Genomic DNA, 14,691 nt, shown 5'->3' with positions numbered 1-14,691 from the left:
AAAAAATTTTTTAAAGAGGATCCTTAGTTGAAAATTGATAAAATGAAAAATGGGAAATTTACTTATATTTAGCATTTGCGCTATTTAACAAAGCTCTTGATTTTCATTGATCAAATAGATAATAAATGATCAAATGAAACACCCTACCATTATAGTAAATTTCGAGCGCTGTTCAATAAACTATATGTCCTGAACTCAATGACATGCCAATAGAAATCATTTTACATTTGCTTGACCATCTTTTATGATGGAATCTTTAATGAATTGATTACAGTTTATGTGACCAATTTTCATCGCATACAGTGTAGTTTTATTTCAGAGAAGCTGGAAAACAAGGGCTATTCGAGCCACTGCATTAAAAACTAATGGTGAAGAATCTGTGAACAAGAGTGGCTCTTGTTCTTCATTCGAAATTGTTTTTGAAAGCAACCGCATGTTTAAATTTCATGAAAATTCGTATATTATTTTCATTTTTATATTTATTAAATAAATCAAATAATGTAAGCTTTACTGTTTCAAACCGGCATAAAGTGTACTTAAAACACTCTGTTTCAGATATAAATAAGGTTTCTGTCAGGCTTGGTCAATATAATGACAAATGGTATGACGTAATAATTTATTGCAAAATTTATCGTTAGTGTAGTTTTTTTGATAAAGGGTCGTTTTACTTTTTATCAACCTTAAAAAGGAAGTATTTTTACATTTTTTTTCTTCTTATCTAATCAGGTCTACTATATAAGGCGCTGTTGCAAAGAGAGAAATTCATACATTTCGATATCAAACGATTAAGAAATGCAGATAACTTTCTTACTTTTGAATATTTTACCTGCATGTTTGGGAATAGAACTTTATCCATTTGGTTCTCAAGTTGGGGACGAAAAAGTCAGTAAAAACGATGACGGTAGTTCGCCGGATATTCCTATAGTAACGCAGTTCCCATTCTTTAACCATCAACACGACCGCCTGATTGTGAGTACTGAAGTTTTCTTATTGGCAAAATGTTATCATAGCCTTAACATCTTTCAGATATAACGTGGTCGAAAAAGTATCTTCAATATGAAACTAGAAAAAGAATAGAAATAATAAATGAAGTTAAAAAAATCGCCAAAAATGTTAATTAAACTTTTATATGAAAAACTGTGAAAATGTATAGAAATCTGCAGGCAGGTTGATGATTTTGTTATTTATAGATAATTTTGATTTGTCAAAATTTTAGTATATTTATAAATGCATATAACTGTTTTACTTTGTTCGTAAACATTAGTTATTCAAAATGAGATAAATTTTGAAAGAAAGCATGTGTTTTTTCTCTTTAAAATTTTAAATCAAATCCACATGCAGCATTATATACGAAGCCTTATTAAATATAATACCTGTGAATAACAGTCAAAGCCCCATCCAATTAAAAGTTGGGCCAATGCTAGTTTTGCGGACAAACAAGAAAAGGCGTATAAAAACCATTGGAAAAATACATATTGGAAGTCATTGTTTGCAATACCGTTCTCCTATGTGCTGAACTGTGGTACGATAAATTAAGGATGTTGTCTATCGTACCAGATATCCTTTTAATCTTAATTTGAAGAATTGGATGATCAATTTTAAATAAACTTAAACAATGATATCATCCATTGGTGAAAGGGTTAAAGATCAAAGCAAGATAAAAGAGATTTTTACATTTTCAATTGATTACTGATTGTAAGCAAATAAATTTAATACTGATAATAAGCAGGATTTCTTCAACTCAGAGGTGTGTAGCGGAGGGAGTTGGATGTACCGGTACAATTTGTATTTATTCACCAGCGTCATTACCCCTTTATACTTAGCATGCGATTGTTTGCATGATAAGCATGCAACAAATTTTGACATAGAAACTTTAAGCTATATAAATGATTATGCAAGCAAATGCTGCTAGTTTAAACATCCGTGCAATTCAATAAAACTACTTATCATTAATACTGTAATTTTTAATTTGTTTTATTTGCTATGATCTTTTTTGCTCACCTGAGCTGAAAGCTTTAATGAGCTAATCTGTTCACAATTTGTATGAAGTCCGTCTCTCCGTCTAAGTGTCCGTCTGTCTGTCTGTTCTTCCGTCTGTAAACTTTTCACATTTTTGACGTCTTCTCAAGAACTATTGAGCCAATTTCAACCAAACATGCCACAAAGCATGTATTAAAAACCTTCTTCTCGAGAATAACTGAGTCGTGAAAGATGAAACTAAAGTGGAAGCATCATCTGGTAGGGTAGAATCAAGTTTGTTCAAATCGTGACCCCCGTGGTTTTTATGCGAATAGAGCGCCCTTCAAAATGGGTGTGCTTAATAGACATAAGAGCCGTTTGTGACGTTGCAAAGTTAAATATCGAAACGAGCTTCGAGAGAAAATGACAAATTAATTTTAAACATACATTTGTCTTATTTTTTACGTTCATAAGAGAGTTACATTTTTTGATTAAATTCACTAAAAAAATGTACATTTTGGTTTTCTAGAGTATTGAAAATGCATATAGTTCCTACTGTGTATTCTATCGCGCGGTGACAAGGTTTCGCGTGTGTTATAGAGATTTGAAGGTCATGAGTTTCTATATGATTACATAAAGAAATAACACTAAATGTAAATATAGTTGTTATGGAAGCATTCTCAAGTAGTTTAGATTCAAGATTATTAAAATCATCATCCCCCCGGATGTAGGGTATGGTCATAATGGAAGTTAAAATTTACATTTATATTTAAATTTACTTTAAATTTACATGTAGGAAAAACTTTTTAAATCTTCTATTGAAGAACAACAAACCGGCGATTGGTCATATTTATAAGGAGGAATCCTCAGGTAATGTAGATTCAAGTTTGTTCAAAACATGACCCCTGGAAGTAGGGTGAGGCCAAAATGAATATTCAAACTTAGGGAAAAAAGCCACAATTAGTCAAAGAAATATGTAAACTTACTTACGCAGCACAGTTAAGGTTACAAAAAGGAGGCGGAGCCTAATTTGTACGGGAAAACTTGACTATGACATCATACACAGTATACGTCATACAACATTTCTTTAAAATACCACAAAATGAGTTGATTTCCTAATTTAACCAGTAAGAAGTTATCCAACTACATAAAAACTCACTACAGCGTGCTGTTTTGTCGTTATTTAAGTCCCACATAGCAAGTTATAATCAAGTCACTGATCGCAATACACTTGTTAATATGACGTCATTTCTTACAACGTGACGTAGTTTGTATGGAGTGATAGACAGATAAAGTAATATTTTCTCAACAAAATGTGTACTTTCTAATTAAATAAAATATTATTTACAGATATTCTATAGGGTAATAACTTGAATTTAATGTCTTCTTCAGTATTTTATTAATATATTTTCTGTACATTACGTATTTAATTGACACTGCTGTATATTTGTATGCAAGAACATCGGAGTGTAATGTGGGGGGTCTGAATAAATCGATCTAGTGCAAGGGCATACACTCTATGGATCAAAGTAAGCTTTTACATTTCAACTCTAGAACTATTAAGGTATCTGAAAAGTGCTGCGATCCTGATGAAATCAGCAAAAAATACAGCATTCGATCATACAAACATAATTTTAACAATGAAATTGCAGAATTTAGACAGGATCGCAGCATTCTTTAGAAACTAGAATGCGTGTCGAAAATATTTATATACTAAACTTGGAAATTTAACTTGGTTATGCCCTTGCACTAGTGATATTTATATGTAACATCAATACTGCACGTCAATGTGCTAAAATCGCGTGAATGCCACATCACGTGACTAGTCTAAATATAAAATAAAATCGTCCTCGATATATAGTTATTATTCATAATAACAATTATCCAATATAAATAATGTAGTAAAAATAATCGCTATCCTGATTACGAATACATTTTTAAATACAAAATTTAGTCGATATTTCCATTGCGCACCTTAACTGTACTGCGTAGTAGATTCAAGAGAATTCAAAGCAAACCCCCTCTTCAGCATTTTAGGGGTATTCAGGACCACAGACATTTAAGCTTTTCAAAACTGTATTGATTTTTGCTTTTTTTACTAACCGCAGTGCTCAGGTGAGCGATGTGGCCCATTCTTTTTAGATGAATCTTAACATTCATGTGTCTTTTAAACATGATATTCTGTAACAAATTTCTTAGGTTAATTTAGAAAAGATTTTTTTTCTTAAATCAGACAAAAAATTATAATTCCATCATGCAGACCATCATGCTGTCTGTGGAATGCAATATTTATCTATTTTGAACATAAACGTTATAGTGATTCATCTCCGTCAAATTCTGATAGAATATACGTTAATAATATAGGTCAACACAAACGGAGTCATCTCCTTCTTAAGAACCGTTTCCACATTTACACCGGATCCCTTCCCACTGGATGACAACCGAAGGCTGGTTGCTATATTCTGGGCTGATGTCGACACACGAAACGGGGGCACTGTGTGGTATCGAGAGTCAACTGACCAGTCAATACTAGACAGAGCAACAAACGAAGTCAGAGCATACTTCCCACAATTCTTCCGTTTTCAAGCCACTTGGGTCTTCATAGCTACCTGGGATGATGTTGCATTCTACAAATGTTCTCCCTGCGTCAAGGTTGATCTCTCTCTTTCTATCTCTCTGAGCGTGTACAATGTAAAGTGTAATAATATTGTACTATCATGTATTTTACAGAGGAATTCATTTCAAGGGATTCTTATCACAAATGGCCAGCATTCGTTCACTGTTTTTAATTATGGGAAAATTGAATGGACAACGGGAAAAGCCAGCGGTGGGAATGCAAGTACCGGCCTTGGAGGAACACCTGCCCAGGTAAGAATATACTCATCTGAATGAAACGCTTCAGTGAAAGTTAAAATGTTTTTAAAAAATTTATTCAAATTCATATTGATTGAGCATAGTTGTAAGATTGTGTTTTGAGAATTTTATCCGAAATGTGGATGTTTTAAGGAACACGGATCTTAAACTAGAGAAACCCTCTATACAGCAAGAAATGACTCATGACTATATAAGTTAAAACCTAATAATCAAGTATAATACCCAAGTTCAATGTATAAAATATCCAGGGAAACCCATAATTTTAATCTACACAAACAATTTTTACAGTAAAATGTAATGAATTTACTTTTGGTGTAACTCTTTGCCGGGTTTAGATGAGTTGGGAAAGGTACCTGGGCTGTGTTGGGAAACAACAGAATTGTTAGTTAGACCACTCGGCCCAGGGACCCAGTTCCCTAGTGTCTTTGTGACTAGCTATGGTGTCTCAGTGACTTTAGCTTGGGTCTAACCATAAGTACAATGCCCTGTTGATAGCTATGGTGTCTTGGGGACTTTAGCTTGTGTGTGTGTGTGTCTTTAGATGTATATGTGACTTTGTGATTTTTATAGGGTGTGTTTTAGGTGGTTGCAGACTGTGTTGGGAAACAACAGAATTGTTGGTTATACCACCCAGTCTGCAACTACAGAGATAAGTTAATTTTATATTTGATTAATGGTTACATTGTAAGTAATTATTTATAGTTCATTGTTATTCAGTTTACTAATCATTATCCAGATGAGACCAAGGAAAAAGTATATATATCGAATTTCAGCCAGTTGTTCTTTTAGCGCCATTGTTATTGAAGTTTGTTTTAATTCGATATATAAACGTGATTCTTAGGAAGGAATCCTAAGCGAACCCAATTATTAATTATTTGTACTTTGTAAGAACGTTACAATACTCAAAAGTAAATGGTTAGAAACTGTGTATTCAAAAGTAAAAGTAAGACTATCTTCTAAATGTATGATGCAATTGAGATAACAATATGAGGAATAATAACATTTTATGCACGGCTTTAAGAACTGGTGGGGGCTGGGTGGGACACGGAGGCAAAATTTTGACGATATATAATAAATATAATAAAATAATTATGTCTAAATGCAGGAAAAATTATGTCAATATGCAATGATAAAAATTATGATTTTAGTATTGGTAAACCTAATTAGTAAGATGGTTTTCTGAAATACATTCAAAAAGCAACTTAACTATGTTTACAAGCAATTTATTAAATTGTTACATGTAGCCTGCAACATTTTTATGCCAACACGCATATTATTTCCATATCCTTCTACCCATAAATATAATAAATTATATTTTCTGATAAAATTCCTAACTTCCATGTCAACATAATTATCGTATATTATATATATGGTGACATAGATAGGTTGTATATCTACATAATAATGTTGCTTGTTAACATTTGAGGTGCAGAAATATGCCACCATAATTAACAACTAATCGTTCTTCTGACGAAAAACGACTGGTTTGAACATATTTTATTGTTAAGATGTTACAACAAAAGGATTGGACACAAGTACTTAATACTTAGAACGTCCTCTCCGAAAAACGACTGATGTCAAGATGTCGTAATGAGGTTGTTCCAATTTTTTTATTTACTTGTATAGCTTATGAGCTGTTTTTGAAGTTTGATATACATTTCATACTTTAATTGCTTTTAAATCTGTTCATAACATATTTTGATAAGTTTTCATGAATGTAAAAGAACAAATAAATTGTCTTTTTTACTTAATCTTTCTACCATTTTTTTATTTGTCAGAAACCTGCCTCAAGAAATTGATATTCCGCAAGAAGATCGAGTATTAATTAATTTTTTTAATTGTTTTTTCGATTCTTTTTGATAAATTAGTTTCAACTGAAAGATCTAACTTATAGGTATTTTTTTTTGTTAAGTAACGATCCTAAGCTCATAGAAATTTAAAAGTTTTGAAAAGAATCTGTAAATCTTCTTCAAAATGTCAAATAGGTTGGTTTTAATGCTGGAGATGGCGAAGTATTTTATGTCGTTAATGCGTCTAGAACACCAGACATCGTCAACGTTAACCAGATGTCAAATATTGGAATATCGGGAAAATTTGCCTTCCGTATTGATGCCGCTGAGATTGGTAATGGTGGCTGTAATACACAAGGTACGAAGCAATTAATAAGTCACATATGATGAACTGTATTGCATGATTGAAGCCACTGTGATGTTTTCATACAAGTTGATTTATCTAATGAATCACTGTGTAGGTTGTTGGGTATCCAGACCATCAACGATAGCCCGTTATTCATCAATTATCCTACGTGTTCAACTGTCGTTGATGTTCTTGGCATAATCAGTGATTCCTAATATTTAATTTATATGTGACATGAAAGTTGAATATACAAAATTCTCTCTAAAACAATAAGAAGAATATCAATTTTTAAATTATAAATGGAAATACAAAAGTACCAATTAAGACTGGTGGACGGTTTAACATCCCTAGAGAAAATAGAATTTATAAATTATTATGTTACTACAATAAATTTCTGGATGAATTTCATTACTTATTGAATCGACTGTATCTAAAAAAAATCACATCCTTATGTGTAACTTTAAACTTTCAAGCATTATGCATAATTTGTCAAAATATTTTCAATTAAAAAAAAATATTTTGAAATTCTCTCTCACGTAGCACATGTGTAAAGTGCTATTTGAGAGTAACCAGATGAGTATTCAGTGTTAATTAAACAAATACCAGGTTTCAAATTCGAAAAAATCACATCGACATCATAGAGCGAAAGGCACGTAGTAGCTAAAATTCCTTTGATTTTCGTTTTTGGTGTCAAATTCTAAGAATGGGTGAAGTTTCATCAAAATCGATGACTATGCGTGGCAACGAAGTTTAAGTGCTTAAAGAGAATAGCTCTTAACGAGGCCGAGTCTAATTCGAGTGCGCATCACTTTGCGCAGCTTTTTAATTTGATGCAGTCATTAATTATTTTAATTTTAATACAAAATTCACATTATTTGTAACTCCTACTGATCTGAAAATGTGATTTTACGACAATGATTGGAAAAATAACGTTGAAATGGCTCTAACAACGTCACCATAGATACGTATTTTTACCGTAATATGGCGATTTTAGAGGTATTTGGCTCCGACCTAGACCAATCGAAATGGTGAACTTTTTTGAAATTTCACAATTTGGTGACTTTTTACATTTACTTTCATTTACTTGAATTGAAAAGAAATCCCTAGGGCAGAAGTACAAAAAATATTGAAGAAATGTAATAATTTGGCGATTTTCCAACAAATTCCCATAGGGTCCAATAGTAAAGTTTGATAACATGTAAGATGACCCACTAAGAAAACGGGGTGGTAAACATTCGATTTTTTAATCCTAAAACAATAAATATAACAGTAAAAATAAATTATCAAAAAATTATCAAAATCCCTAGGGCAGAAATAATTAGACTCGGCCTCGTTAATTATCAATTAAATGAAAGATGCCTATATTTAAAAAAATTGAGAAATAAATTCCTTGAATGATGCTTTACAAATTTCGCTTGGTTAAAAAGGTGTTTCAGGCCATAATCTGTAAGTAAACAAGATGAAAAAGCATGTTTGAAACTGTAATTTTCAATAAAATATTAAGAAAACCAGTCATGAATACAGTGTATGGGAGTGTTTATTTTTCAAATTCGACAAAGAAATTGTAACCAGATTGCCTACAGTCCCTAAGAAAACGGTAATTTGCATTTTCATGGCCTTTTCTTTAAAATAATATCAGATTATATAGGTATCGGGATTATTTGTCATATGATCTTAAATCGAATGTCATAAAAATACCCTATTTTCTACATAATTATACTAAATCCGTAAAGTACGAGAAAAAAAAGTTGATATTGTTAATGACGTCAATATAGATCTAGCACCAAAAAAGGGTCTAAAGTCATTAACTACATATTGGCCTTAAATTAATTATATATATATATATATATATATATATATATTTTTTTTTTTTTTTTTAAATACAGGCAGCTTGCAGATTTCACCAAGGTACGGTCCGATGCTTGGAGGTCAATACTTAGTGATAAGTGGACCTTGCATTAACCCCGACGATGTCATCCAGATACAATATTTCCCAATGCTGACATTGTTCCAATGCAAACGAGAATCAAACTACAGCGCTGTATGCATCACTCCCATATTTAACATGACCGGTGACATCACAGTAAAAGTCATCATTAGTGATAACTATGGAAATATACAACATCATACAGGACTCTATCAGATAGGTATTCCATGAATAAAGTCACTTGATCAATTTCCTATCTTAAAACTTTAAAATGTTTTCATTTATGCCCTATATAACAATTTACACTTGCTGCGTTTATCTACTAAGCGAACTGTGAGATTGAATTAAATTGAAAACCGTTTTTGTTTACACACGCGAAGAAATATGCGGCACGGTGAAACGCAAGCTAACTGAAACCACAGAAACGCTTATAAAATGTAACAATATATTGGAAAAAGAAATTCAAATAGTTCGCTCCATGAAATATTCCTAGAAGTACCTGACAAGTTTTGTGTCATCAACCAATAACTCATATAAAACTTCAAAACATCCCTTTAACAATTTAATTATGCAAAGCGTATCTATAGCTGTATAAGCACGGGTTTCTCATGTCATTATTGTTTGATAATGTCTCAGTAACATCATTTCAAAAAAATTAAGTTTGGTTGTTACGCTAAATTTGATTGGATATATCATAAGTATTTTATGTGAAACCTATGTCCATATATCACAATGACTTGAGTCAAAAACATATCAATCCGCTTGACGTTTCATCGAAAGTTTGCCAAATTTACAGGCATTTTAAACGAAAATTAACTTCATGAAGCAAATTAAATCAAAAAGAATGAATTTAAAAGATACCCAAGTTATACTGAATATAATGGTATGACCCTGTTTTGAAGCAATTAACGCTTTTAAAAAAACTGTTCTAATTCGGTTTCTCTTGATATGAGTACTTTTCTTACATGATTTCAGCAATCACACTGTTAAGGTCAAGATCTAATAAATGAAAGGTGCCTACAGATTTATCAAATTTGAGAAATAAATTCCTTTATTGATGCTTTACAACTGAAGCTTGGTCAAATAAGGTGTTTCGGGGCATAATTCGTAGGTAAACAAGATGAAAATCTGTATTTTAAACTGTCATTTTCAATGAAAAATTAAGAAAATCAGTCATGAATATGGGAGTTTTTTTCATATTCGACAAAGGAAATGTATCCAGATTGCCTACAGTCTCACAGAAAACGGAAATTAGTATGTTCATGGCCTCTTCTTTAAATCAATATCAAATTTAATAAAGGTATCCGGTTTACTTTTCATATGATTTCAAATTGAATGTCATGAAAATATCCTATTTTCTACATAATTCTGCTAAAGCCGTAAAGTACGGGAAATAGAAAGTTGAAATTGATTATGACGTCATAATGGATCTAGCACCAAAAAGCTAGTCTAAAGTTATTTACTAGATCTTGACCTTAATTGATGAATTTTCTCAGGGTTCTGAACTTTGACGTGTCAAGTGCATCAAACCAAATGAAATAAATACATTATGTTTTTTTTTTTTTTTGTTTTTTTTCAAAAATTCTTCCGCTTTATGAGTGTTCAAAAACATAGCATGTTGCTTCATTCTATATCATGTCAGTCATAAAGATTAAATAAAATATTATTCAAAATAAAATCAACAGTAATAGCTATGATCTTGTCCTAATGAGTTTTTCATTTTAAATTGTAACCGTGTATTTGAGTAAAAATTTTATTCACATTCCATAGATAAGTAAACAATCATCTAGTTTTTTCACGTTTATTTATATAAAGTGAATCCAGCTGTGTTTAAAAATCCTGTAAAAAGACACCAACCTCAAAACTGGTTTAGTGGACACCAGCACATTATTTCTTGGGATCCTCGTGTGTTTGAACTAAAGGATTCAGAGCATGTTCAGATACACCTATTTGCTATTAAGGTATAAATCAGATATACGTATATTTATGTAAGATATGATTGTCACATGCATAGTACATGTTTCAATTTATATTGATCATTTATTAACTATGGATGTTTTGTAGGAACAGTCGTACAACCAGCTTGTGTGGGAGAAAACTGTGTTGCATGAAAACATACCGACAATTCTTGGAACATATACCATTGGACTTCAGACAGATGGGTATTTGGCAGCGATCCGTGTCACTGCCGCCCTAGAAACAGACATTAATTTGTAATTGTTACACATTTTCCTATGGTATTTCATATAACTTTATTCTTGCTTGTTCGATACAAGTATTGTTAGTGAGAAAACTTGCATGGCTCTTATATACTGACACGCAAAAGAAACGCAACACCCTACTTTAAGGGGAAATAATTATGTAAAGTAAAGAATTTTGTATCTTAAAATTTTGAATATCTTCAATTTGGTAAACACCGGTAATTTAACGGTTGAACGATTTCCATACCATAACTGGAAGTCAAGTTTGAGTCTGCTTAACAGAAATCAAAAATTGCATGTTTAACAAAACATTTGGCAACATTGTGAGTTTTAAGGGTTTTTTTTACTGTTCATCATAAGTAATGAAGCAATAATTCAAACAATGAACTCTCCTTTCGTTCCCGTAACGATGCCAAGGCTACTTGAAAATGGCTTATGCACCCATTTCCATTGCTTTAGCTGGAAATGCTGATGGAGAGTTGCTGATGCGGAATGTCACTACATTACGCCTCAACGGGGTTTTAAGTACATGTCACACGCATTAAGGACAGTCCTTGTACCGGAAGTCCAAGGGTGGCTACACTGCTTTAAGTTAGAGAAAATTCTACCTAATCATCTGAAAAACGGGCATTTAAAAATACCAAAGAATAATTCCTTCGCTCAGATCTCTATATTAATGAACCTCTTGTATCGTAGAAAGTAAGCTGCAATTGTTGTTTAGGGCAGTCTTGCACGTTTTACTTGAATGGCTGGGAGAGGGTTGTTTTAACAGTCATATTTTACTTAGTAAAGTAAACAGATAAACATTTAACATTTTTATCAAATCTCTGATGTTCTGAAAAGTGAGTTTAGTCTTACTTTATTCGCTTTTGAAAATTATAAGATAAAGAAATTAAACATTTGTAGATTACTGCTTGTTGCGTTTCTTTTGCGTGTCAGTATATTTACGGATATCTACCAGCAAATCGCTAACTAGAAATCATATAATCTGAGAATGACATGCTGTTTACCATGTATTGCATATCTTTTTCAAAACATCACAGAAATTTCTGACCTTTTCTAAGTTATAAGATATATTTCTTCCAGATCAGAAAGGGGTTGTTGGACAGATGTTTTTGCAGTTGTTCCTCAACGTCGAAAATCACAGCAGTTCTGTCAAAACTGGATGAGACATGAGTATCGTCTTTCTGAGGTATTTTCGCAAAACGTTCCACCCTGTCCTTGCACACTACAACAAGCTTTGATGGACACGGCTCAATACCAGCCTGATCCCGACTGTAATATTATTACAAAGAACAAGGATGACGACTTCAATTGTCTGTACAGAGCAGATGCTCAGCACTGTGTTAGACTCAGTATGCCTGGGTATAACTTTTAAGTTTACTGATGGTTATAAATGTCACCATGAAAAAACAACTTGAAATTCATTAAATGACACTTTCTTTTATTCATGACCTTATATTTGTAGTCCTGATGATAATGACAACGTTTGTTGCTACGATATAAGAGGGAACCTGATTGACTCCCGTGTGAAGGAAGGTGGTTCTCTACAACGTTACCACTATTTAGGAGGAGTGAGAAATATCCCCTATGTTACCAACTTCTACTACGATGTTCTTCCTTTCCTGCACTGCTGTAGGTACTATGGTTCCAGTTCAGATTTTGGACAACACGGACAAGTTATTTACTCAGCGTGTCAGGATTTCTTGCAGTTCAGAAAAGTCAGTTCATGCTTCAACTATATCCCCCCACGACCAGGTACATGTCATTCTAATTCAAGTAAACACAGCAAAGTTGAAGAAGGAAAATTCATTTGCAAGATATAGATATTTGTCTTTCATCTTATATTTTTTATTTATTAAAACATACATATATTCAGTATAAAACTTATTTTTGTGTTTTGTTTCGCATTTACTGGTTATATATGAAAAACGATCATTTTTTTTTCTTTTTTGTAAGCCGGTGCAAATGGGGATCCACACATTAAAACTTTGGATGGATTTGGATATAACTTCAATGGACTCGGAGAGTTTCATTTTATTGTATCCAAAAATATGTTATTCGAAAGCCAAATCAGATTTGAACAGGCAAGGCATAGCAATGGTAAGATTTAAGTTTTTTTTCAAACTAAATAACCCTTTCTCCCTATCAATGAGAATGTACCTGTACTATGATCTCGTAATTATAGTCTGAATAAACCTTTAAATGTGTAAATATTGTAGGGGGTACAGTTGGTGCCAGCGTCTGCACGTCTTTTGTGGCTCGTGTTACAAATTCGTCTGATAAAGTTGAAGTTATTCTGAATTCTATCAGAGTGGCGGACGTCCTCATCAACGGACAGATACAGGACTTTAGTGACGTGCCTTGGTTGATGTATGATGGTACGTAAATACTACCTTTGCACTTTTGCACCCGCCTATTTATTCTTCACCTTACTACCAGAAAACTACTATTTATAGAGTAGGTTATCATAATTATACCATTCACCATAAAACTGAAAGAAACTGATTGTTCGATGTTGATCTTTGAACTTCACGTTGGTGTTCCACTCATTTGCACATGTGCGCGGAGTTTGTCAATGCGTATTTACCAAATACCCATTTCAAACAGGGTTTATCAAGACTTTCTACCAAACAATCACATTTACCCACTCGATGGTCTCCGAAAAGTCCATCTTTTTCTTTTTGAACATTTGTGGGACTGAGTGGAAGATAGTACCTTTCAGCTAAGGGCTATCTTGTTGAAAACGTAAAAGGTTGATAAATATCCCTATTTGAAGGATTAACACACTGTTAAACTCAATGCAAAGGAGAAACAATGCTGTTACACATGCGCAAAGGAGAGATTGAAGATATTGAGAATTTTTTTATTTTCACTTATAGGGGTATTGTCATATCAGTTTCAATAAGTTATGAATAATGAGGCAAAGTCAAATGGAATTTATATTCACAACTTTTCCACCAATAATATAAATCCCATAATATGAAATGCCTGTTCGCAGCTTGTTCTTGTTGCTTTACCCACTAGAGAAAACATGAGAGATGAGTTGAGTGAAACATGTCATTTATTAACTAGATAAATGACGCAAGTGAACAAAAGCACATTAATATACAATATTACATATAATCTTGTAAATTATAGCTGGGATAAGGACAAATAATGAATAGTTTCAACTTAGATATAATATATTGCGACTTATTGCTTATCCCAGCTATTGTTATATAATGATGACCAAGTTTGTGTAACAAGAAGGTGGCGTAAACCAAGAGGCCACAAGGCATGTTATATGCTAATTTTTGTATAATAAAGAAAATTCTATATCACAAAAATTGAAACATTTAAAATTTTCCATTACAAATATTGTTACTAATTGGGAGGAGGATGGGAGGTGGCGGAAATTTAACTACAACCTCGTGTTTCAACTGTCAAAATATAATGGCCGATCAAGTTGAACCCGATCTTAACAAGAGTTCCATTCCGATGTTAAAACAATAAATCGAGAACAACTAGCTGTAATTTTCATCTTGTCAAACAATGTAAAAAAGATTGCATATAAAATATTTTATGGAACATAAAATTTTATTAAAGTTACAC

At 32.5% G+C, this 14,691-nt stretch overlaps 1 protein-coding gene across 1 annotated transcript; it reads left to right on the top strand.

Moving 5' to 3' along the window:
• Positions 1-792: 792 nt before the first annotated feature.
• LOC134244905 (protein mesh-like) lies at positions 793-14,264 on the top strand. The gene is made up of 12 exons (XM_062727138.1): positions 793-969; positions 4,324-4,611; positions 4,690-4,827; positions 6,819-6,981; positions 8,856-9,116; positions 10,712-10,857; positions 10,961-11,109; positions 12,184-12,462; positions 12,566-12,855; positions 13,057-13,200; positions 13,320-13,478; positions 14,239-14,264. Exons 1-12 carry the CDS (start codon positions 793-795, stop codon positions 14,262-14,264), a joined length of 2,220 nt encoding a protein of 739 aa, XP_062583122.1.
• The last annotated feature ends 427 nt before the right edge of the window (positions 14,265-14,691 follow it).

Source organism: Saccostrea cucullata, unplaced genomic scaffold, assembly GCF_032062105.1.
Source record: "Saccostrea cucullata isolate Sc308-1 unplaced genomic scaffold, CSIRO_AGI_Scuc_v1 ctg365, whole genome shotgun sequence".
In the NCBI taxonomy this organism is placed as follows: Eukaryota; Metazoa; Mollusca; class Bivalvia; order Ostreida; family Ostreidae; genus Saccostrea; species Saccostrea cuccullata.
Note: the sequence above shows the minus strand (reverse complement) of the source record. Positions and strands in the feature narration are given on the sequence as shown.